The 17,588-nt window shown below is 40.1% G+C and overlaps 1 protein-coding gene across 6 annotated transcripts in view; it reads right to left on the bottom strand.

The window, feature by feature from the left end:
- The window catches only part of ARB2A (ARB2 cotranscriptional regulator A), a 268,507-nt gene that overhangs the window by 64,857 nt on the left and 186,062 nt on the right, over window positions 1-17,588 (bottom strand). For all 6 annotated transcript variants that reach the window (XM_074812896.1, XM_074812892.1, XM_074812897.1 and 3 more), the window contains 2 exons: window positions 11,119-11,235; window positions 7,735-7,819 (listed from right to left, as the gene is read on the bottom strand). In XM_074812896.1, coding sequence (XP_074668997.1) covers window positions 7,735-7,819; window positions 11,119-11,235 — 202 coding nt within the window. The remainder of the gene's footprint in view (window positions 1-7,734; window positions 7,820-11,118; window positions 11,236-17,588) is intronic.

The raw sequence follows: 17,588 nt of genomic DNA, 5'->3' as shown, positions 1-17,588 counted from the left end.
AGGTCTCCCCTCAGCCTCCTCTTCTCCAGACTAAACCCCCCCAGTTCCCTCAGCCGCTCCCCATTGGACCTGTGCTCCAGACCCCTCACCAGCTTCATTGTCCTTCTTGTTCTTGTTTTTCCCCTTCACCAGACAAAACTAGTGCAGACTGAACTAATACTAGATTGGTTTTTTAGCAATAACTTAATTATGCTTAACATAGGCTCTTTAAAAGTGTCAGTCTAAACTGTCACTTGGAAATCCGCAGTAAAGTTGCGTCTGCCTATTCAAAACATGAATGTGTTCACTAGTTGTTGTGCTGCCATTGTGCCTGTAAGTGCTGTAAGGAGCCAAGGCATAAGTATTTTAACAACATGACCATGTTAAAAACTGGCTAAGCAGGGCCTGTTCTGCATCTGGCATCTGCATGGGCTGAGAAGCAGCACAAGAACCGAACAAAAAGTCCCTGAACTCCAGAGTCTGCAATCACACATTAGAGCATGACTTCAGCTAACAGGTAGGCAGATACGGATATACAAAGCACTAATGAGACAGCATTAAGTAGTGTCGGAAGCAATGGTCACAGCAGTCTAACCGTTGTCAAACACTCTGTAGGAAATATCTGGCTGTCATAATTTACATTATTCATTATCACCACAATCAAAGACAGCCTCAGGGACTCTGAGGCAAGCATACATCACTAACTAGTTCACTGTACTCTAAAAAAATGCAATGATAAAGAGGTATGTTTGAGTACAGGAATAATTTTTGATTAAATAGTTTCTCTAATGTCAGTACTGCCTCAAATATATGCAACTATTTTGCAGAACAACTATGCAGAACTATACGTAACTATTTTGCAGAATGGTACAAGACTATGAGCGTTTTGTCCTAAAAATAACAGTACTGGTGGTATATCGAACACCTAGCTGGTCATATAAAAAGTTATAAAAATGTATTATAAAATCAGAATTCTTACAACATCAAGCTCTCTGACTGCAGCAACACCTGGTAATTCAAGTCAGCACGCTCAAATTCACATTTTCATATTCACTTTTGAGGCTCTGGTGTTCCGGAACAGAATCTGCAATACCGTTCAACAGGTCTTTACGGATTTTGTCCTTTCCAAAGCACTGTAAAGCCAAGCTACTCAAAACACAGCGTAGAGGCTCACATCCAGCTAGGCACTGTACATGAAACAAAAAGCTGCCTGCAACACCTGAGGCTGAGCAGAGGACTAAAAGCAGAGCGCCTTTGAAGAATCAGGAGTGGGGAAAAAGCTACTTACTTTCACGCTAAGAAGACATTAGTTAAAGCTGGACTTAGTGCAGCAACTGCCAGAGCTGTGGCTAAGACAGGTTGATGCTTCAAAGCTCCCGTAACAATTTCCAGTCCCCGACGGACAAGGAACAGCAGCAGAAATGGAAGCGCAGGACCAACGTGGGGATGCCCACACAGGGCTACGGAGCAACGTTCTCACTGCAGATTCCGGCATTCCTCCATCTGTGCTATTAACGTCGCAAATACTTTAAGACAAATTAATATGCAGCTAAACACAGGAGCCTGTCACCTTGACAAAACGCCGCGGCTTTTCATCTTTTCTCCGAAGTGCAAAGCTTTTATTGACAGAACTACATGCACATGAAGACGTAAAATGCAAAGAGGTTTACAGTAAACACTGATTACTGTAATCTTAATCTCCATGAATGACTAGTGAATGCAGAAATACCCCTTTTAGCAAAATGGGTAAATTGCCTAATCTGCCTTATTGTAAAAGGTGTGTGATTTTGTACTTATTTCTTATATAGCTCGAGTTATTGGGCACCTACCCCCGGTCACAAAATACTAATGTCAGAAAACAGCCCAGAACGATCTTCACAAAATCAGTTAAAGCGTGAGAAACGGGAAGCACTGGTAAACTGGGCTAAAAGCTGCTAATGGGATGAGCCAGGATTGTCTCAGCGCTTAATACAGTTCATATTTTTTTTTCTGCCTTGTTTGTTATGAGCAAGATATATAAATGTATAGGAGTGGAAGCGTAGTGCGGTGCAAATCCAGCTGAGGACAAAAAAGCAGGAAGAAATAAGTTGGTCCTTCCCTATGGCTGTCACGAGCCTCCCTCATGCAATTACCTCTGTGCACAGACCCTGCAGTGTTGCGGAGCCCATTTAACCTCACTGGAGATCCTCCTGTTTGAACCCCAGGATCTGCTCAGCATGGGGTTCATCTGCAGCTAGGCGAGGCTTTTCTACGGAAATACACAACTGAACTCTGAAAACAGCGGGCAGAAGTCACCTGTTGGCAAAGCCAACAAAAACTACCACCTCTGTAATCTAACGGGTAATTCGTGGTTTCCCTGGTATCAACACAAGCTTTGCAACGAGGGCTTTATCTGATGAGTCGGTGCAAGTGTGTGCCGCGGCTGGGCTGCACGCCTGCTCTTCCAGGGAAAGGCTGGCTGTGCAAGTGATGCGCTCACTTTCTTGGATCAGTGCTTTTAAGCAGATCTAACAGTCCAGAATAACTTTACTTAAATTTACTGTAGCCCCATGGAAGGATTATTGATGCTATTCTATTACTTAGCACAAAGCAGCGGTCTCGAGGGGACTGTTTAGTACCATATTCTTGTCTTGATATTAAATCAAGCTATGCCAAGGACTCAAAAACAGCAGGTAACAAGCTTTTCCCTGTTTTTCAGTGAGCTCTGCAGAATCTCATCTTTCATTTGTTTTGAACTGCAAGTCTCTTATGTGCATACAGAAAAATCTCTAAAAAAAACCCCCCAAGCCTTAAAGTATGTAGTGTGTGTTTAACAGGCAAGAACGTTTTTAGCTCTGTTTTTACCGAGAGGCTCAGTGGACAACAACCCTGCTCCTTGTTGGGACAAGCTCCATCAGAAACAACCACCAGCACCGCTTCCCCTCTCCCAGTTAAAAGGATTGGAAAAGGCAAAGCAGGAAAACAACCACTTTCTAAATCTCTGTGCAGCCTTTTGGTGCTGGCACACGCAAAGCTGCCTGTCTCACCTGAGTTTGGACCACCAACACCAATCCCACTCCATACTCACTCACGTATGGACTTAAACTCTGCACAACCATCCAGCACACCACAGGGTTACAGCATGGTGGCTTTTAGGGCAAGTATACCAATAAAAACCCCACAACTTTATGTGAATATTAATTATCATGAGCATGGTTTCTTTACTTGACAGCCGGCTCCAGGTGGCCCTGCCTGAGCAGGAGTTGGGCCAGATGACCTCCAGAGACCCCTTCACACCCCAACCATTCTGCCCTTCTATTTATTTATCTGTAAAAAAACACAAACACCTGCAGTAGCCTGTTAGAAAAAATATTAATGATCTTTTCTGAATTAAAAAAAATAAATAATTGTGCCAGGCTTAAAATGAAATGAAATGTTTTATATACTATACAGAGACAAGCTTGATGTTTGATACCAGGAACTGTATTTGAGGACTCACTCAGAATACTGCTGAGAGCACCAGCAGCATGGGTCATACCTGTCCCTCAAAATTAAGAGTTTGTTTTTCTTCCGCCAGCCTGAGATCACTTCATTCAGCTACATGAATTAATTCTTGCACTTTTTTCTTTATTACAGAGGCATATATTCAAGTCTAGGCTCTTCTGTGAATAGAGCTTTTCTTGATTACTGTCAACGTTTCATTCCATTGTGTCATCTTGTTTGTCTTTTGATGTTATAATTTCCTTATTTTACAATGTTTTAACTACACTGGCTGCAACTGTTAAAAGAATAACTAGTGATTTGGGGGGTCAACTAGAAAGGCTTTAAGAGGATTTGATTAGGCAATTCATTTTACTAATGTTACAATAACTTCTTTTTATTTGATTATGTAAATGAGTGTTGGTGCATATCCACTTCCGCAAAATACTGCAAAGTTTACTCTCCTAAATAAAAGGCTTTCACTGGCAGAAACATATGAGTCAAGTAATGTATCTTATTCAAACACTAAGGTGCTCCCCATGAGCCACCCCAAAATATTTTTATTCAGGAAAACAAAGGGCATGTTTACCTGGCAAAATTTACCACAATGCCTTTCGTGGGGTAATGCTCAGGCCACTATCCTGAAATCAAAGTAATTTAATTCCTGAGCAGCAAGAGATGGGCACAGATCCATGGATCTCCTTTCTCCCACCCTCTCTTCCAGCTATTCCCACCCAGCAGCTGCTTCAGCAGGATGGCCTCCCAAGGGCTCCAGAACTAGGTGAAATGTCGTAAGGTCTTAGAGACATTAAGTGAACTACAACTATGGTGACACGATACAACCTGTCATTAGAACGTTTATCCCATTGTCTGTGTCAAATTACGTGCTGACCTCTAATCTCCCAACCAGTAAGACTCCCAGCCCTACTCCATTTTATGTGGCCATCTTTTATGTACAAACTGCTTTTAAAGTCTTCACCCTTCTCCACCCTGTGCTGGGTTATGTCTTAGATAGGAAATGGATCCATCTCCTCTGAGACAGAAGGGAGGTCTTCTGGTTTGACTCCATTAGGAAAGTGGATTAAGACTGAGGCAGAAGATGACCTCAGGTCTAACAGAGGTCCTTAATGAGGGCTGAAAGTGAAGAGGATAGGAGATAGTTTTTTTAACATAGACTGAAGGCAGAAGACTGGTAGAGGGTTCCTCCAGGCCAACAAGGAGACAGTGCCACAGCTGAGGACCTTACTTATGCAGTGCTCCAAATCTGGAAACCAGAGAGGGCTGTGAGCCAGAGAAAGAGCAGAGGGGAATGATGCTGGACAGCCCTGCCTGGTATAAGACAGATGACAGAGGGAGAGTGGTGGACTCTTCTCTGACAGGGAAGAACGCCTTGTTCTTGTCGGAAAAATAGGGGAGAGTAACGAAGTGGGCAGTGTTGGACAGATAGTCTCAACGGGAGCTCCAGGTCTGATGGAAGATGTCTGACCTGGGAGATACGTCTCTCAACACTATGGGAGGCTTTTTAGGATTACATATACCACACAGGACAACTGTGTTAAACGGGAAATTTTAGAGGACAATCCCTTTGGTGTGAGGATAACCTGTCGCAGGAAGACATTAAACTATGACATTAGCATGCAACCAAATCCTTGAGAGATGGAGGAAAGGCCATGAACGTGGGACCATTGCAGTACCCCACCTCTTGCCATGAGGAGAGAGAATGGATTTACTATGGCTTACTTCTTCTGTATTGTTGCTGTTCTCACGCCCACAACATTTAATTATTAAAGTGTATTCATCCCTTTTTGTAACTGGGTAAGGCAGAATGAATTACAGCAAACAATTGAATTACTCAATAATGCTCTAATCAAAAGCTTTAGAACCCTATCTGGAAATACAAGTTGTCTTTCCAGTTTGATGGCCATTTATTTCTCTCTAGTGATTTTTAAGGGAAATGCAAGCAAGAGACTGTGACATAATCCAAAGGCACTGCTCACAAACAATCTGGGGGCTGCCTGTAAATCCCAAGATGCTGAATGGCTGAATATCAGACCATTTTTGGAAAGGCTGGATCACGAGATGTGACCAAGAGGCAGTTAATCCTGAATTTATTCCTCAGTGCAAACACAGATAAAAGATGGGGTTCCAAGCAGAAAAGTGAACGTTCCTTCTGCAGAAGGTTTGTTTTAAAAAAATCTCCTCTCATTGCTCTGATTGCTCTCACTGTCATTCATTGAAATACCAAGGGCAATGCTGCCAGTACTTGAGTGTGGGCTATTTCAGTACTGCAATTCTCAGGAACCGAGTGAAATGAAATATCTCACATTAAATACTAATGCTTCTACATCTAGTAGCATTTCATAAATTTATTACAGATTACCCTAATGCAGGTTTATGCTATTGCTCATATAAACACACTGTAAGAATTATTCACTTGTTCCTCTGTAAATGTCTTACAGTTGTCCGTAAGACATGAATACAAGAAATATAAACAAAAGCATATGAGCAAATTGATAATTCAGCAGTAGTCACATAAAGCTATACTGTTTTAAACTGTCCTTATATTACAAAGAGCCAACCTGGAAATAGTGAGCTTCCATTTAAATCACTGCCCACAATCTCTGACGAGAACTTCTAAAACATCAGTGATCTTTGTCTAGTGGCGTTGTACGTACGCATGAAATACAAATAGCCAACGCTTTCAACTTTTACTGGCTGAAACCCTACCCCACTTAAATTAACTCTTCTGCCAAAGACTTCAGTGTAGCTGGGAGTTCATTAAGTGGAGTATAAACATTATGCCTACTACGACCCATCCTCAAAAGAAATGTAAAATTAAGACTTATTCACATCCCTATTAAAGCATCAGTCTGTTTTTTAAATAACACTTAGGATTTCTTTTATAGAATACCTTTTACGTTATTTACGTGGGATGAATACAGAGAAGAGAAGCTCAGATGGAGGATTTTCAGTGCTGGCAAGTGTACTGCAAATACTCACTGGTTGCTACCTAAGCCCCTGCTCACCTGACTGAAATGACCTCTACAACACGCACTCTTCCACAACAGCAACACAGACGTCAGAGATTGCAAGTTAATCCTGTTTTAAAGAATTCCACTCCTGAACAATGCTTTTCTTTCAAACCGCAGTACTCTCCCCCGAAGGAGCAAAAAGTTGGTAAACGAATGTTGAATTTATGAAAATTTTAGTAATATATCGTTTCCCTAAGCACTAAAGAGCAATGTCAACGCTATTGCACTGCGTCTGTACAGAGCTGATGATCTGCATGGTTAGATCCCAACCCACAGCAGAAATGTGATTACAGGTCTCCGGTTGTTGTGAGCTCTCAAACAAAGTACTGCTGAATTTTCCAAGCCTTAAAAATATCCTGCAGTAAACTAAATTTCATCTGCAAGGTTAGGTCTCATTAACAACCTCACAAATCCAGACAGATATGAATCTCTAACTTGTCAAACGAATAACTCCGTCTCACAGAGCAAGGTCAAACACTGTTCCAGCTTTTAAATTAATATTGTATAGGCTGTGTCTTCCTTTGAACCTGATTTTATATTCTACAGAAATACGCTACCTATGGCTTTTAGGAAATCTGATAATCAAACATGAAAGTTCAGTAACAGCTTTATGTATTTTAGATTACTTTCCTACAGAGATTGGAGATTTTCCTGTTACATTGACAACTACGTCTACTTTCTGGAATTACTACACATTAACAAAAGTCTCTGTGTATTATTTCATGTGCTCCTTAAGACTTATGATTCATTAATGAAAACGCATAGCTGAGTATTTCCAAAACAACAGAAATCTCACATCAACATTCTTGGATGCTGTAAATAATTTGCTATGTAAACTAGACTTATGCTGATCAGGATTCAGGAAAGTGTCTTATTTCATGTAGCTGTACCTTCCGTTAATGTGCTCCTTTAAAACCCTCTTGCCTACATAGTTAGACATTTATTCAAGGATCTGCGATGAATTTCCCAGTTTTCATCATCTCCATTATTTTTCTTAAGCTCCTACCTACAATGTCGCCAATTGCTTAAAGCCAAAGAGAAAAGACTAGAAAAATATGAGCTACAAGTAGACAAGGGAACTTAAATCCCACACAGAGCAAAAAAAAAGTATTAACAGTGGGTTGCACAAAGCAGCAGCAGCCATATGCTTTCAACCACATCTTGCCATAGAAGGGTTAAAATGCATTCAGAGCCAAATGCATTTGTAAATAAACAATCTGGGCACAAATAGGTATGCTGGCTTGCTGCAAGCAAACGGACGTACCTGCAGAGACGCGGGGGCAGTCCGGCAGCATGGACTCCACCGACGTGTCCAGGGGCTCGGAGCTGGACACCCAGTTACAGCACTTCTGTAAGAGCAGGCAGGCAATTTTGGGGTAAGCCAAAAACTCAGAGCAAAAATAAATACAGACTTTGTAAGCAGGGACAATGATCGCATCAAAATAACTCAAACTAATTTACATAGCAGTCCCAAGAGGGACTGGAATGTACACTACACTGGCTCATTCACACTAACTGGTGATGAAATATCATACTTTCATGCTAAATAAGCAAAAAGACCATAATTCAGGAGATTTGTGCTTAAATAGCATTGTCTCTAAGTGCTAATTCTGAGTGCCAGTGGACTTAGGCAGGTGCTTGGACCAACTGGCGCCTGAACCACCCACCGCACGTTTTAAGTTTTTCCTGTCTGTAGTTGCTAAACTGGTGTTGATATAAAGACCGAGCCTGCTCGCCTGCCAACACGAAAAAATCAGAATTTTTCAGGGTGTTTGGGTGGAATACGCTGTGGAAAGAATGGTTGTGAAATCGCAGACCAACAGATTATAAATGAATGACAGCCACCACGACAGCAGATTAATATTCAAATAATTGGAAATATAGCTGAGATGAATGGCGCATGAACATTTAAAAATGCAAACACTGGTCTTTGGGGAATTATGCTCAGGAAGCATTCACATTTACCTTTCATTCCTGAACCTCTGAGTAGGATGAATTTACCATGAATTTTTAAAATGTTTTCCTCCAAATGGTAACTATTCAGGGGAGTCTATGAATTAAAGTATTGAATAAAATTTTTTTATAAAATATGCTTAAATTACAGCAAAATCTACTGAATTGAAGATTTAATTATAAAGCAACTACATTTTTAACAGGATTGCCAGCTGAACCACAAGATCTACATGGTTTCCCTTATTACAAATCTGAGTTTTCCCTTTCTGAAAACCTGACTAACTTCATTAAGGGAAAAAGAAAAAAAAATCCGCACAACTTTTTGGAAAGACCCAATGAATTTTCAGACAGATTTCTAAAAAATCATCCCATCAATCATGATTGTAAAAATGGACGATTGCTATTCTGGTAAACAAGCATGTATTGTGTATTTGTAGATGCTTGCTGCCCTAGTTGTGCACCATGGAGTCCGTCCTCACTGTGGAAAGATCCTTGACTGGTAGATCAAGTGTCTTATTGTATTTCCTTAATTCATTCTGTCTGGAAGAAGATGTCAGCTGTGTTGCAGTGAGGAGAGAATTTCAAAGGCTTCAGTCCCCACCAATAAAGGGCGAGGAATGGCTTTTGAATAGATTTGTCAAGGCAACCCTACTGTTCTGGGACCAGGGAGAGCAGGAACAACATAAAGGAAGGGTTGCTGTATGAGATTAGAAAGTGAAGTTCACAAAGCATGGCAGATTTTTGTAAGAAACAGTAGATCAATGAAACTATTGAACTCGATGGAAAAAAAAAAAAAAAAAGAAAACAAACACACTACCCAGTAATGTAACTTTTTTAGTACAAAATGGTTAAAATGGAAGAATTTCACAAAGGCTTTAAGGTTTAAAGTAGTAAAGCATTATACATTTTACAATTTGCATGTATAATTTTAATTAACAGCTGAATGTGAAATTGCAAATGTAAGATGGTAGAAATTATAAAAGAAGTAGAATTTTTATGAAGTATTACATTCATTTGAAATAAGTAAAATTAATATTAACTACTGATAGAACACTACATCAGAGAGCTGGAGATAATACAGAAGATTAGCACACAATTAACCAGCTTTTATATACAATGTGACACTTGCCTGTAAGAAATAAGTATTCTCGAAAGCAGTGTCAAGATATGTAAATGGATGATTTGTTTTATCATTCATCACAGCTCCTAATAAATTCAAAAATCATGACTTCTATAGGTACTAAAAATAGGCCACCAATGATACAGGAGAGATAGCTCCAATGAAGAATTACTTTTTTAACAATTCATTCTTTCAATGACAGCAATTAGCCCTACAGACAGGCAGCGATTAGGTGTATATTTTAATTATTATTCATTTTACCAGTAGCCTTAAACCTGATTAAAGTAAGAGATATCCAGGTGATATGCTAGTCTTAATACCACTCAGCCACACTTCACATATGTAAAATTCTTCTTTCTTATAGGAGATTTTCAATGCTAATGTAAGTTATGACACTCCATCCACTTTTTAGGCCATTAATCATTTAACTTATTCTTTAAGATCTACTTTCTGCAAATGAAATTAAAGGTAATGCACTTGTCTTATTCAGACTAAATGCTTAAAGAAAAATGGAGTTGTCAGATTCAAATTAGAGGATTTAAAATTTCGGTTTTACTACATAACATATATTTTAAGGTTTTGATTTCCTATAAAGAAAATGGGGATTTTTCTGACAGAGCCTGTAGGGGTTACCATTCTTTATATTTTTAACATTTAAGTCAGAGCTGTCAGGCTGGATCCCAGGTGATTCTCTATTCCCATCAGTCATGGCCTATAAAACTGTAAGGTTAAGTCAGGAATAGGCAGTCTATACACAAAGTTTCACCAAATCCATGGGAAAAAGTCAAGTCTAACAAGACATCCAGGACGCGACTAGTTTAAATTTGCCATGTGCCCCTATTGTTTTAGCATTCTGCTACGGGAAGGTAGAAAACACAGACATGAGCCTGATCTGGTGAGGAAGAGACTCATAAATGGAAGTTTAGTTGGTCTTACTGTAAAAAATATGATTTTTAAATCTCAGCAGCCCCACACTAAGGTATTTAATGAATAACGAATGGATGGCATCCTCCTTCACCCAAGGGTGGAAATGAGTGGTTGATGGCCATCAACTAACACCAGATCACTTTGCACCAACTAGCTGTTGGGTAAGTGTAGAGTAGCAAATACTCTGACTTTTTGTCAGAAAACCTTGGAGCACTTCAGGAGTAATGATATCTCATAAAACTGCTGGATTTTTTGCTAGTTGTGCAAATCATCAAACTGAGTCAACAAAGAGCTTAAAGGGGCTTTTCCACCATTGCCAGGTCAAGCCAGAAGCACTTGGGTGTGCCCAGGACTTTGCTGCAGGTGTGGGGCAGCGCGTGGGCTGTCTTGGTACATGTCTCTATATTGCTGTGCAGCAGGAAGAAACACTGGACTTCATTCTTATTATTTTGACTGCTAACTTTGAAGTTCAGAAATGGCTTTAATCTCGGTTATTTTAGGGGCTGGTATGGGCACACAATTTCCATGGTCCTGTAATGTGCTGTCTTTCACACCCTAAAGAAATAGAAGAGGTCAGCAGATAAAGACATGTTTATAGAGCCATATACAGACATATATACCCCAACTCTCTAAAAAAACTGGCCTCACCTCTCGCATCCACTCTCGAATAGTTTTCCCAACTTCTTGATGCCACACATTGTGAACAGAGTCTGTCAACGCCACAGCAGTTACCTTATTCTTTACTTCTGCCTCTCGTTGAATCATCTGTTAAAAAATATTGGCTTTAAGTTCTTTCTTTCTATTGAATAGAGTCTGCTTAGTCACAGATAATGATCTTAAATTAAAAAAGAAAGAGCAATACAGGTTCAATACTTGACTTCACTTGTTTTAAAGTTTATACAAATGCTAACAGCTCCAGAAACACAGAAAGACCTAATATTTTTGATAAAAGAAATAATACTAACTTTTAACTGACTGAACTATTCAGTCCTATTATTTTCCATGTGGCTTGACAATTCTAGGATTAAAGGTATCATAGTGAAAAAATGGAAGATTCCCTGAGGACACCTTTTACAAGCTTCTCCAAGTTCCTATTTCTGTGCTTCAGGGAAGCTGGTACCTGTGGTTCACTGTAAGCTACTCATGACTATCATCTACTAATTTTCAGTAGATTGCTGTAGTTTTTCTGATGTACAATCTTACTTTGACTTGTATGGGTTTTTTCTTTTTCTATCCAATTTAGCTACCTTGCACTCCCACCATGGTCCCAAAATTCTTTGTGGTCTCTCTCATATATAGGCTTACCCAGCTAACGCCAGAACCTCTCAACATTTTTAGGATGTTAAAGAGCCTCTGTTGTTGCAAATGACAGTATGACTAAATAATATTAGTTTTAAAACCAATTAAATGATTGCTGCAAATAATACGAGTGAACTGACAAAGATGCTGTGGAATTCAGCACTGCTCTGGAAGATAAAAGGGACTGGGAAAGAATAGTTTGATATCAAAGAGAGACAAAAAGGTTTTAATCTCCTGACACGAGTGACCCTAATTTGTAACACTGGATCAAAGAAAGTATAATGAATTATACTTATAAGACCAGCATTTCGCAACTAGTGTCTTTATCACTGTGTATGCTGCACTAAAGTTAATGTTTTTTTTCAGCTTCCTTTTGTATAAATGGCAACACATACAAGATTTCTAAAACCAGGCATTCTTTGTTCACGCTCTAGTAACTGCTTATCAGCATACAGGCTGCACCTCTGAAAACAGTGCTCTAAAAGAGACTTTTACAATGGGGATGTGAACTATATTTTGCATCAGAAACATCAAAATAAACACCTTGATCCAGATTTTCGATACAAAAGTAGCATTTATCCATACCTTACGCAATCTATCTTTCAGTTTCTTCAAAATATCACACAAGTAAACTCTTCAGGTGAAACACTCTTGCTTCCGATTCCACATAGCCACAGTATGACAGTCTGAATTACCCTATCTTGCCTTTTTTTTTTGGTTTTTGTTTACATTATATGTATTTTAAAATCAGTGTAACCAAATTAATATTCGAAGGGAAAAATATTCACTGCTATTGGCCAAGTAGTGTCAACACAGAGCTCCCCATTCCAGACGAAATCAGGTGTCCACCTTCCCCAGTACTCTGCCTCTGTGTCAGAATTACATGACTCAGGAATTCAGCTGAGCTTAGGACATCTTGGGCAAATGTGTATGAAGAAACTCTTAACAGTAATTTTTCTTCATGTGAGGCCTTTTCACACATACCATTTTTTCCATCGCTTACCCTCCTCTGGGGCACATTCAGTATCTAGAATTTTGGGAGGATGGGACATAACAGGTACGTGCGCAGGGGACAAAATCACACATTTAGGACAAAATACCATCTATTGTAAGAGGCTGAGCTTCATTCAGCTGTAACACAATACTGACATTTCCAGCCAAACATCTGATACTGAGCATTAAATTTCACTGTAAATATAAAGATGGCAAAAGGCCCTCCATTATGAAATGTACGTAAGAATAGTGAATCTCTCACGACAATCTTCAGGCCGTTGCAGTGATTCTGCTAAACTGGGGAAGAAACCCCTGAGCTCCAGAGGAAGCTGGAGCCTCAAAACAGGGGCTTTGATGCTACAATCCCCCTCTCCAAACCTTTATGGACATCTTAAGCACTGATAAATGTTTTGTCTCTCAAAGGGCCGAGCCACTCAGAACTTCAACCAGCCCTGTTCAGCAGAACTTGGGACTCACTGTGAATATCTCAATTGCAATATTCTACTCTATTCAAAGCTCTTTACAATTACAGATCCCAAATGTGGTTCAGATCTGCCAAACATCTGAAAATACTGGTTTTTAGATTGCAGCTTTACCATTCCCTTTATCAGGCAGAGCGACGTGCATGAGATGATCACGGAAGAGACGACCCTTTGATTGCAGGGGAAAACCAGGCTGCTTTTGGGAGGGCTGTGGCTAGTCCTTTCTCTTACCAGCCATCACAACAATCTAACTGCTTTACCTTCACATAACCCTCCTTCTCTAAACAGGACAACACCTGCAGAAGGACCTTCTGCTGAAGGGCTGCAGGTCCTGCTAGTGGTCAGGAGCTTGAGTTTAGGCTTCTCCTAAACCCAGCCCACAGGCAGCATGGTTAGGGGACCAGACCCTCCGTTCCATGTATTTGCTGTAGCAGTGGCTCAGAAATCCTACCAGAAAAAAACTTATCTGAAAGAGACAGTATCTAAAATCAAGACCTGTAAGCCACACGCACAGAGCTTGCACTAAACCCTGCTGTATACTGAATAAGTTTTAGAAACCCACCATAAGCACTGATATTCCTGTACCAGCGCTGTGCATTCCAGCACTCGTTTGGCTGCACCGTCTTCCACAAAATGCTGTGATTTAAACGGGCAAAGGAGCAAAAATATCATTGTCCTTGAAGCGCACGTACCTACCAATTACTCGGAGTTATTACATGCTGGGGGAAGCTTAAAATCGTCACCAGCTCGTTGTGTTCCAGCATGACTTCCTCCATAAAGAGCTGGTCTTCAGAAGCACTGCTAATGACCAGCAAGGGGAAAAAATACGCTCTGCTTTGGAAAAGCAGTCTTTTCTCAAGCTATTGTGTCCCACATTTCTGTTTCGAAAACTAGCCACCCAGTTCATCTAAGAACATCACCTTTTTCTTCAAATCACAAGGAAATGCAGACGTGCAGTTCCCATCTCCCTTTCTAGACCCAGCTCAGGTTTGCAATTCTCAATTTCCTTACGCAGGTGGCAGAACTGGCAGCCATCGATCACTATCTCCTCCTACTCTTTCCTCACAGGGTACACGCGATCTTTGCTTTTCAGATCATATATGATATGGGGAATAATATGTAATACCCAACATGCTGCTGGTGCTCGCTGCTCAGCTTTGTGGATGCTTGCATAATGGTATTCTCTTCACAAAGATCTGCAAAGAGACTGAGGCTGACAAGGCGAGGTTTTTTGATAACTCAGCCACAGTGCTGGGGTCAGGACAAGGGCTCATGGATGCAGCAGCAAAGAGGGATCGGAGGGATTAACTGAGCTTCAGTTACAGATTTTTCTATACCCAGCCCAGAAGAAATAAGTTTTGGCCAGCAGCCAAGCCCTTATGAGCCAACTTCGAAAGAAAATAGGCAAAAACAATACATCAAGTGGAGAAAGGATCAAGGGTATAACCTTCACTTAAACAAGAAGTCTAATGTGTCCATCTTTAAGCGACACAGAAATGTCACAACGGAGCACGTCAAAGCCAGGACACTCATCATCTACCACAACAGCTCACGTTCTCTGCTACAGCAGGACATCAACTGATAATAATAACTAAGGCGCGCAGATCCAGGTGATGCTCAAGCACCAGACCCCCTTACCAGGGATGATAATTTATCCTGCAAGAAGATACAAGAAGCCTACGTGCTTTTGGCCACAGAAGCATCAATACTCAGTAAACGCCTCAGATACAATGGATGGATAACTCACAGTTAAAACATATTTATCTCTTCCAGAAATCGTTTTGAATTCACATAAATTCTTAAAATTGAGGGAGCACAATTATTAAGAGTAAAATATATTAACATTCAACACGAACGCAGCACCCAGCTGCGATTCAAATTTGACACAACTACAGAGTTATACCAAACTCCAAGGGACGGACGCTACGGGATGCGTGGTTTATACTTCCCAGAACTAGTGCTATTCAGCCAGTACAGTACAGTATTTATGCAGCCAGTACAGTCTTTTAACATGGACATGCTAAAACTGAAGATATTTAATAGACCACAGACCATTTACAGCACTAAAAATTACATTTTTTTTTTCAGGATAATGGTGTTTTTTACTGAAGCAACAACTGCAAACACAGACCTACGGTTTTTGTCTAAAGTTCATCTTATGCCTTGTACTCTCTGTACATCAGTAACGTCCATAGCCAGGAAGCTTTCACCTCCTAGGAATTACTTAATTTCCAGCTCATTGTTCATTTTCAAATCTTAAATTATTCTTAGCTGAATAGATTTTGCAGGAAGCCATCTCCCTTCATTGGATGGTTTACGGCTCCACTCACTCTGTCCTTAAATTCCTTCTTCTTCTTCCAAGAATTCATTTATAGTCAGAAGTGGGTAAACCAGCACTTTGCTGGTAGGTGAACTGATTCTTGATTCTTAACTGCATCACTCAATACACCACTCTGGGTCCTCTTGACCTTCCCAACCATCTTTGCTATTTCCATTTTACCTTTGTGTTCCTTCTTCGTAGTCACAGTGAAGTTTTATTTTTGTAATTTATTAACCATATACCATGACTACTTTATATTGGATTGCCTTGAATGGCAAGCCATAGACCACAGACTAACAAGTCAGAAAGCATTCAGGCATCCTTCTGAAAGTCCTCTCTATGCCAGTGGTTGAAAATGTGTTCCTTCACGTTGCAAGGGAAAATGCCAATTATTAATTCACACAAGTATTCAACTCTATCACGTACATGAGCAAGGACTTGAAATCCCCTAAAAATACATTCCTTCATTTCATATATATTAATTACCGATTTATTGGTCAATTTAATGTGTTCTACTGCTAAACTGTCTGCAATGTCAGATGGATATCCTCTGTACATTTATATTTATCATAACTTTATCATGACCAAAGATTGATACCTTTATTATCTGCAGTGTATGCACATAAACCATAGCCCCTTATATTACATATGCAGCATATTTAGGGTGTATCTGTACAATTAGATGATAAAAATTCATCTTTGGTATACATTTTATAGCATAGCACTCTTGTCAAATGAAAGCATCAGTATGCTAAAAGGCGACTCAGGTTTGATCCTGCAAACATGAAAATCCATTAGACTTTATGTAAATGGCCTGTGGGATTAACTCTTTGCAGCACTGATTCCATACTCTTTACATCTATTCTAACAATCTTAAAACGGCTCAAAATTCAAACTTCTGAGAAAGGGAAAAGGAAGTTAAAACATGCCTATTTTATTTTTATGGGCTCAGACAACCAAATCAACCTCCACCACTTCATCTTTGGGGGATGTTTACTCGTCTGAGTTGCTTGTAATTAGAAATGAGGAAAAATGGGTTGGAAAAGAAAAAAAAAGTCCCCAAATCTTACTTTCTCTTGAACTTTTGAAAAAACCTTTCATCTACTTCCCCTGTTTTCCATCGCAATTTCAATTGTGGCATGGTGTTTACATGGTATGCACTGGGCTTGAATGGGCATGTCTACAATATGCATTTGTCTTGGAGCAACATAATTTTGACGCAAGTCCTCCATTGTCTCCAGTTGCCTCATACTGGTTTGAGTCTCTAAGAGGTTTTGGCGTGTGTGAACTGAATTCCTTTCAGAGGAAACTGAACTGGAAGCCCCTGTCCAAATGTCCTCAATGATTTCCAGAAGTGAAATGAATCTGCAGCAGAAATTCTGGTGGATCAAAAAGGCATCAGCTGGACTCTGAAATATTTGTAAAAGCAGTGGTAGAGGGGAAGAGAGAAGAAATCACGTGCCAGGAATGGTGGCGTGAGAGGGCAATTTTTACTGAACGCTTTTGGAAGGACTTGCGGATTCTTTCTCGCTAACTTCAGATGCACTCCTTGGAGCTTGGTACATGTCTACAGCCATTCAAGATCCTCTTCAACCATCCTTCACTCACTCTCATACACACCAAGTAACTGGTCTGTCAGCGTGGTAGCACTGGAGCCCTCCCTCAGCTGAGAAAGACTCCTCTGCACCTTGAAGCACATAATTCCGTATGTCTGTAGGGCAGGTTTGTCAGTCTGGGATTCCCAAGACCTTTCACTGCTTCCTGGATAGAATTCCTGAATTTCTGAAATACTCTCGTTTTTTTGCACATCTTAAAATGGAATTAGATCCTCAAGTCTTCATAAAATATTACTCATTTGGGATTATAATTACTGAGCAGCTACACTTGAACAGCACATAGCAAAAATAATAAATAATCCAAAGTTAAACTAGTTCCCGTTTTCAATTAGCAACAAGAATAAATTTCCCTAAATGAATTCACAGACATGTGATAAAATCCCTGCTTGCAGGAGACAAAGCATCTGA

This window comes from Strix aluco, chromosome Z (genome assembly GCF_031877795.1).
Source record: "Strix aluco isolate bStrAlu1 chromosome Z, bStrAlu1.hap1, whole genome shotgun sequence".
Classification (NCBI taxonomy): Eukaryota; Metazoa; Chordata; class Aves; order Strigiformes; family Strigidae; genus Strix; species Strix aluco.
Note: the sequence above shows the minus strand (reverse complement) of the source record. Positions and strands in the feature narration are given on the sequence as shown.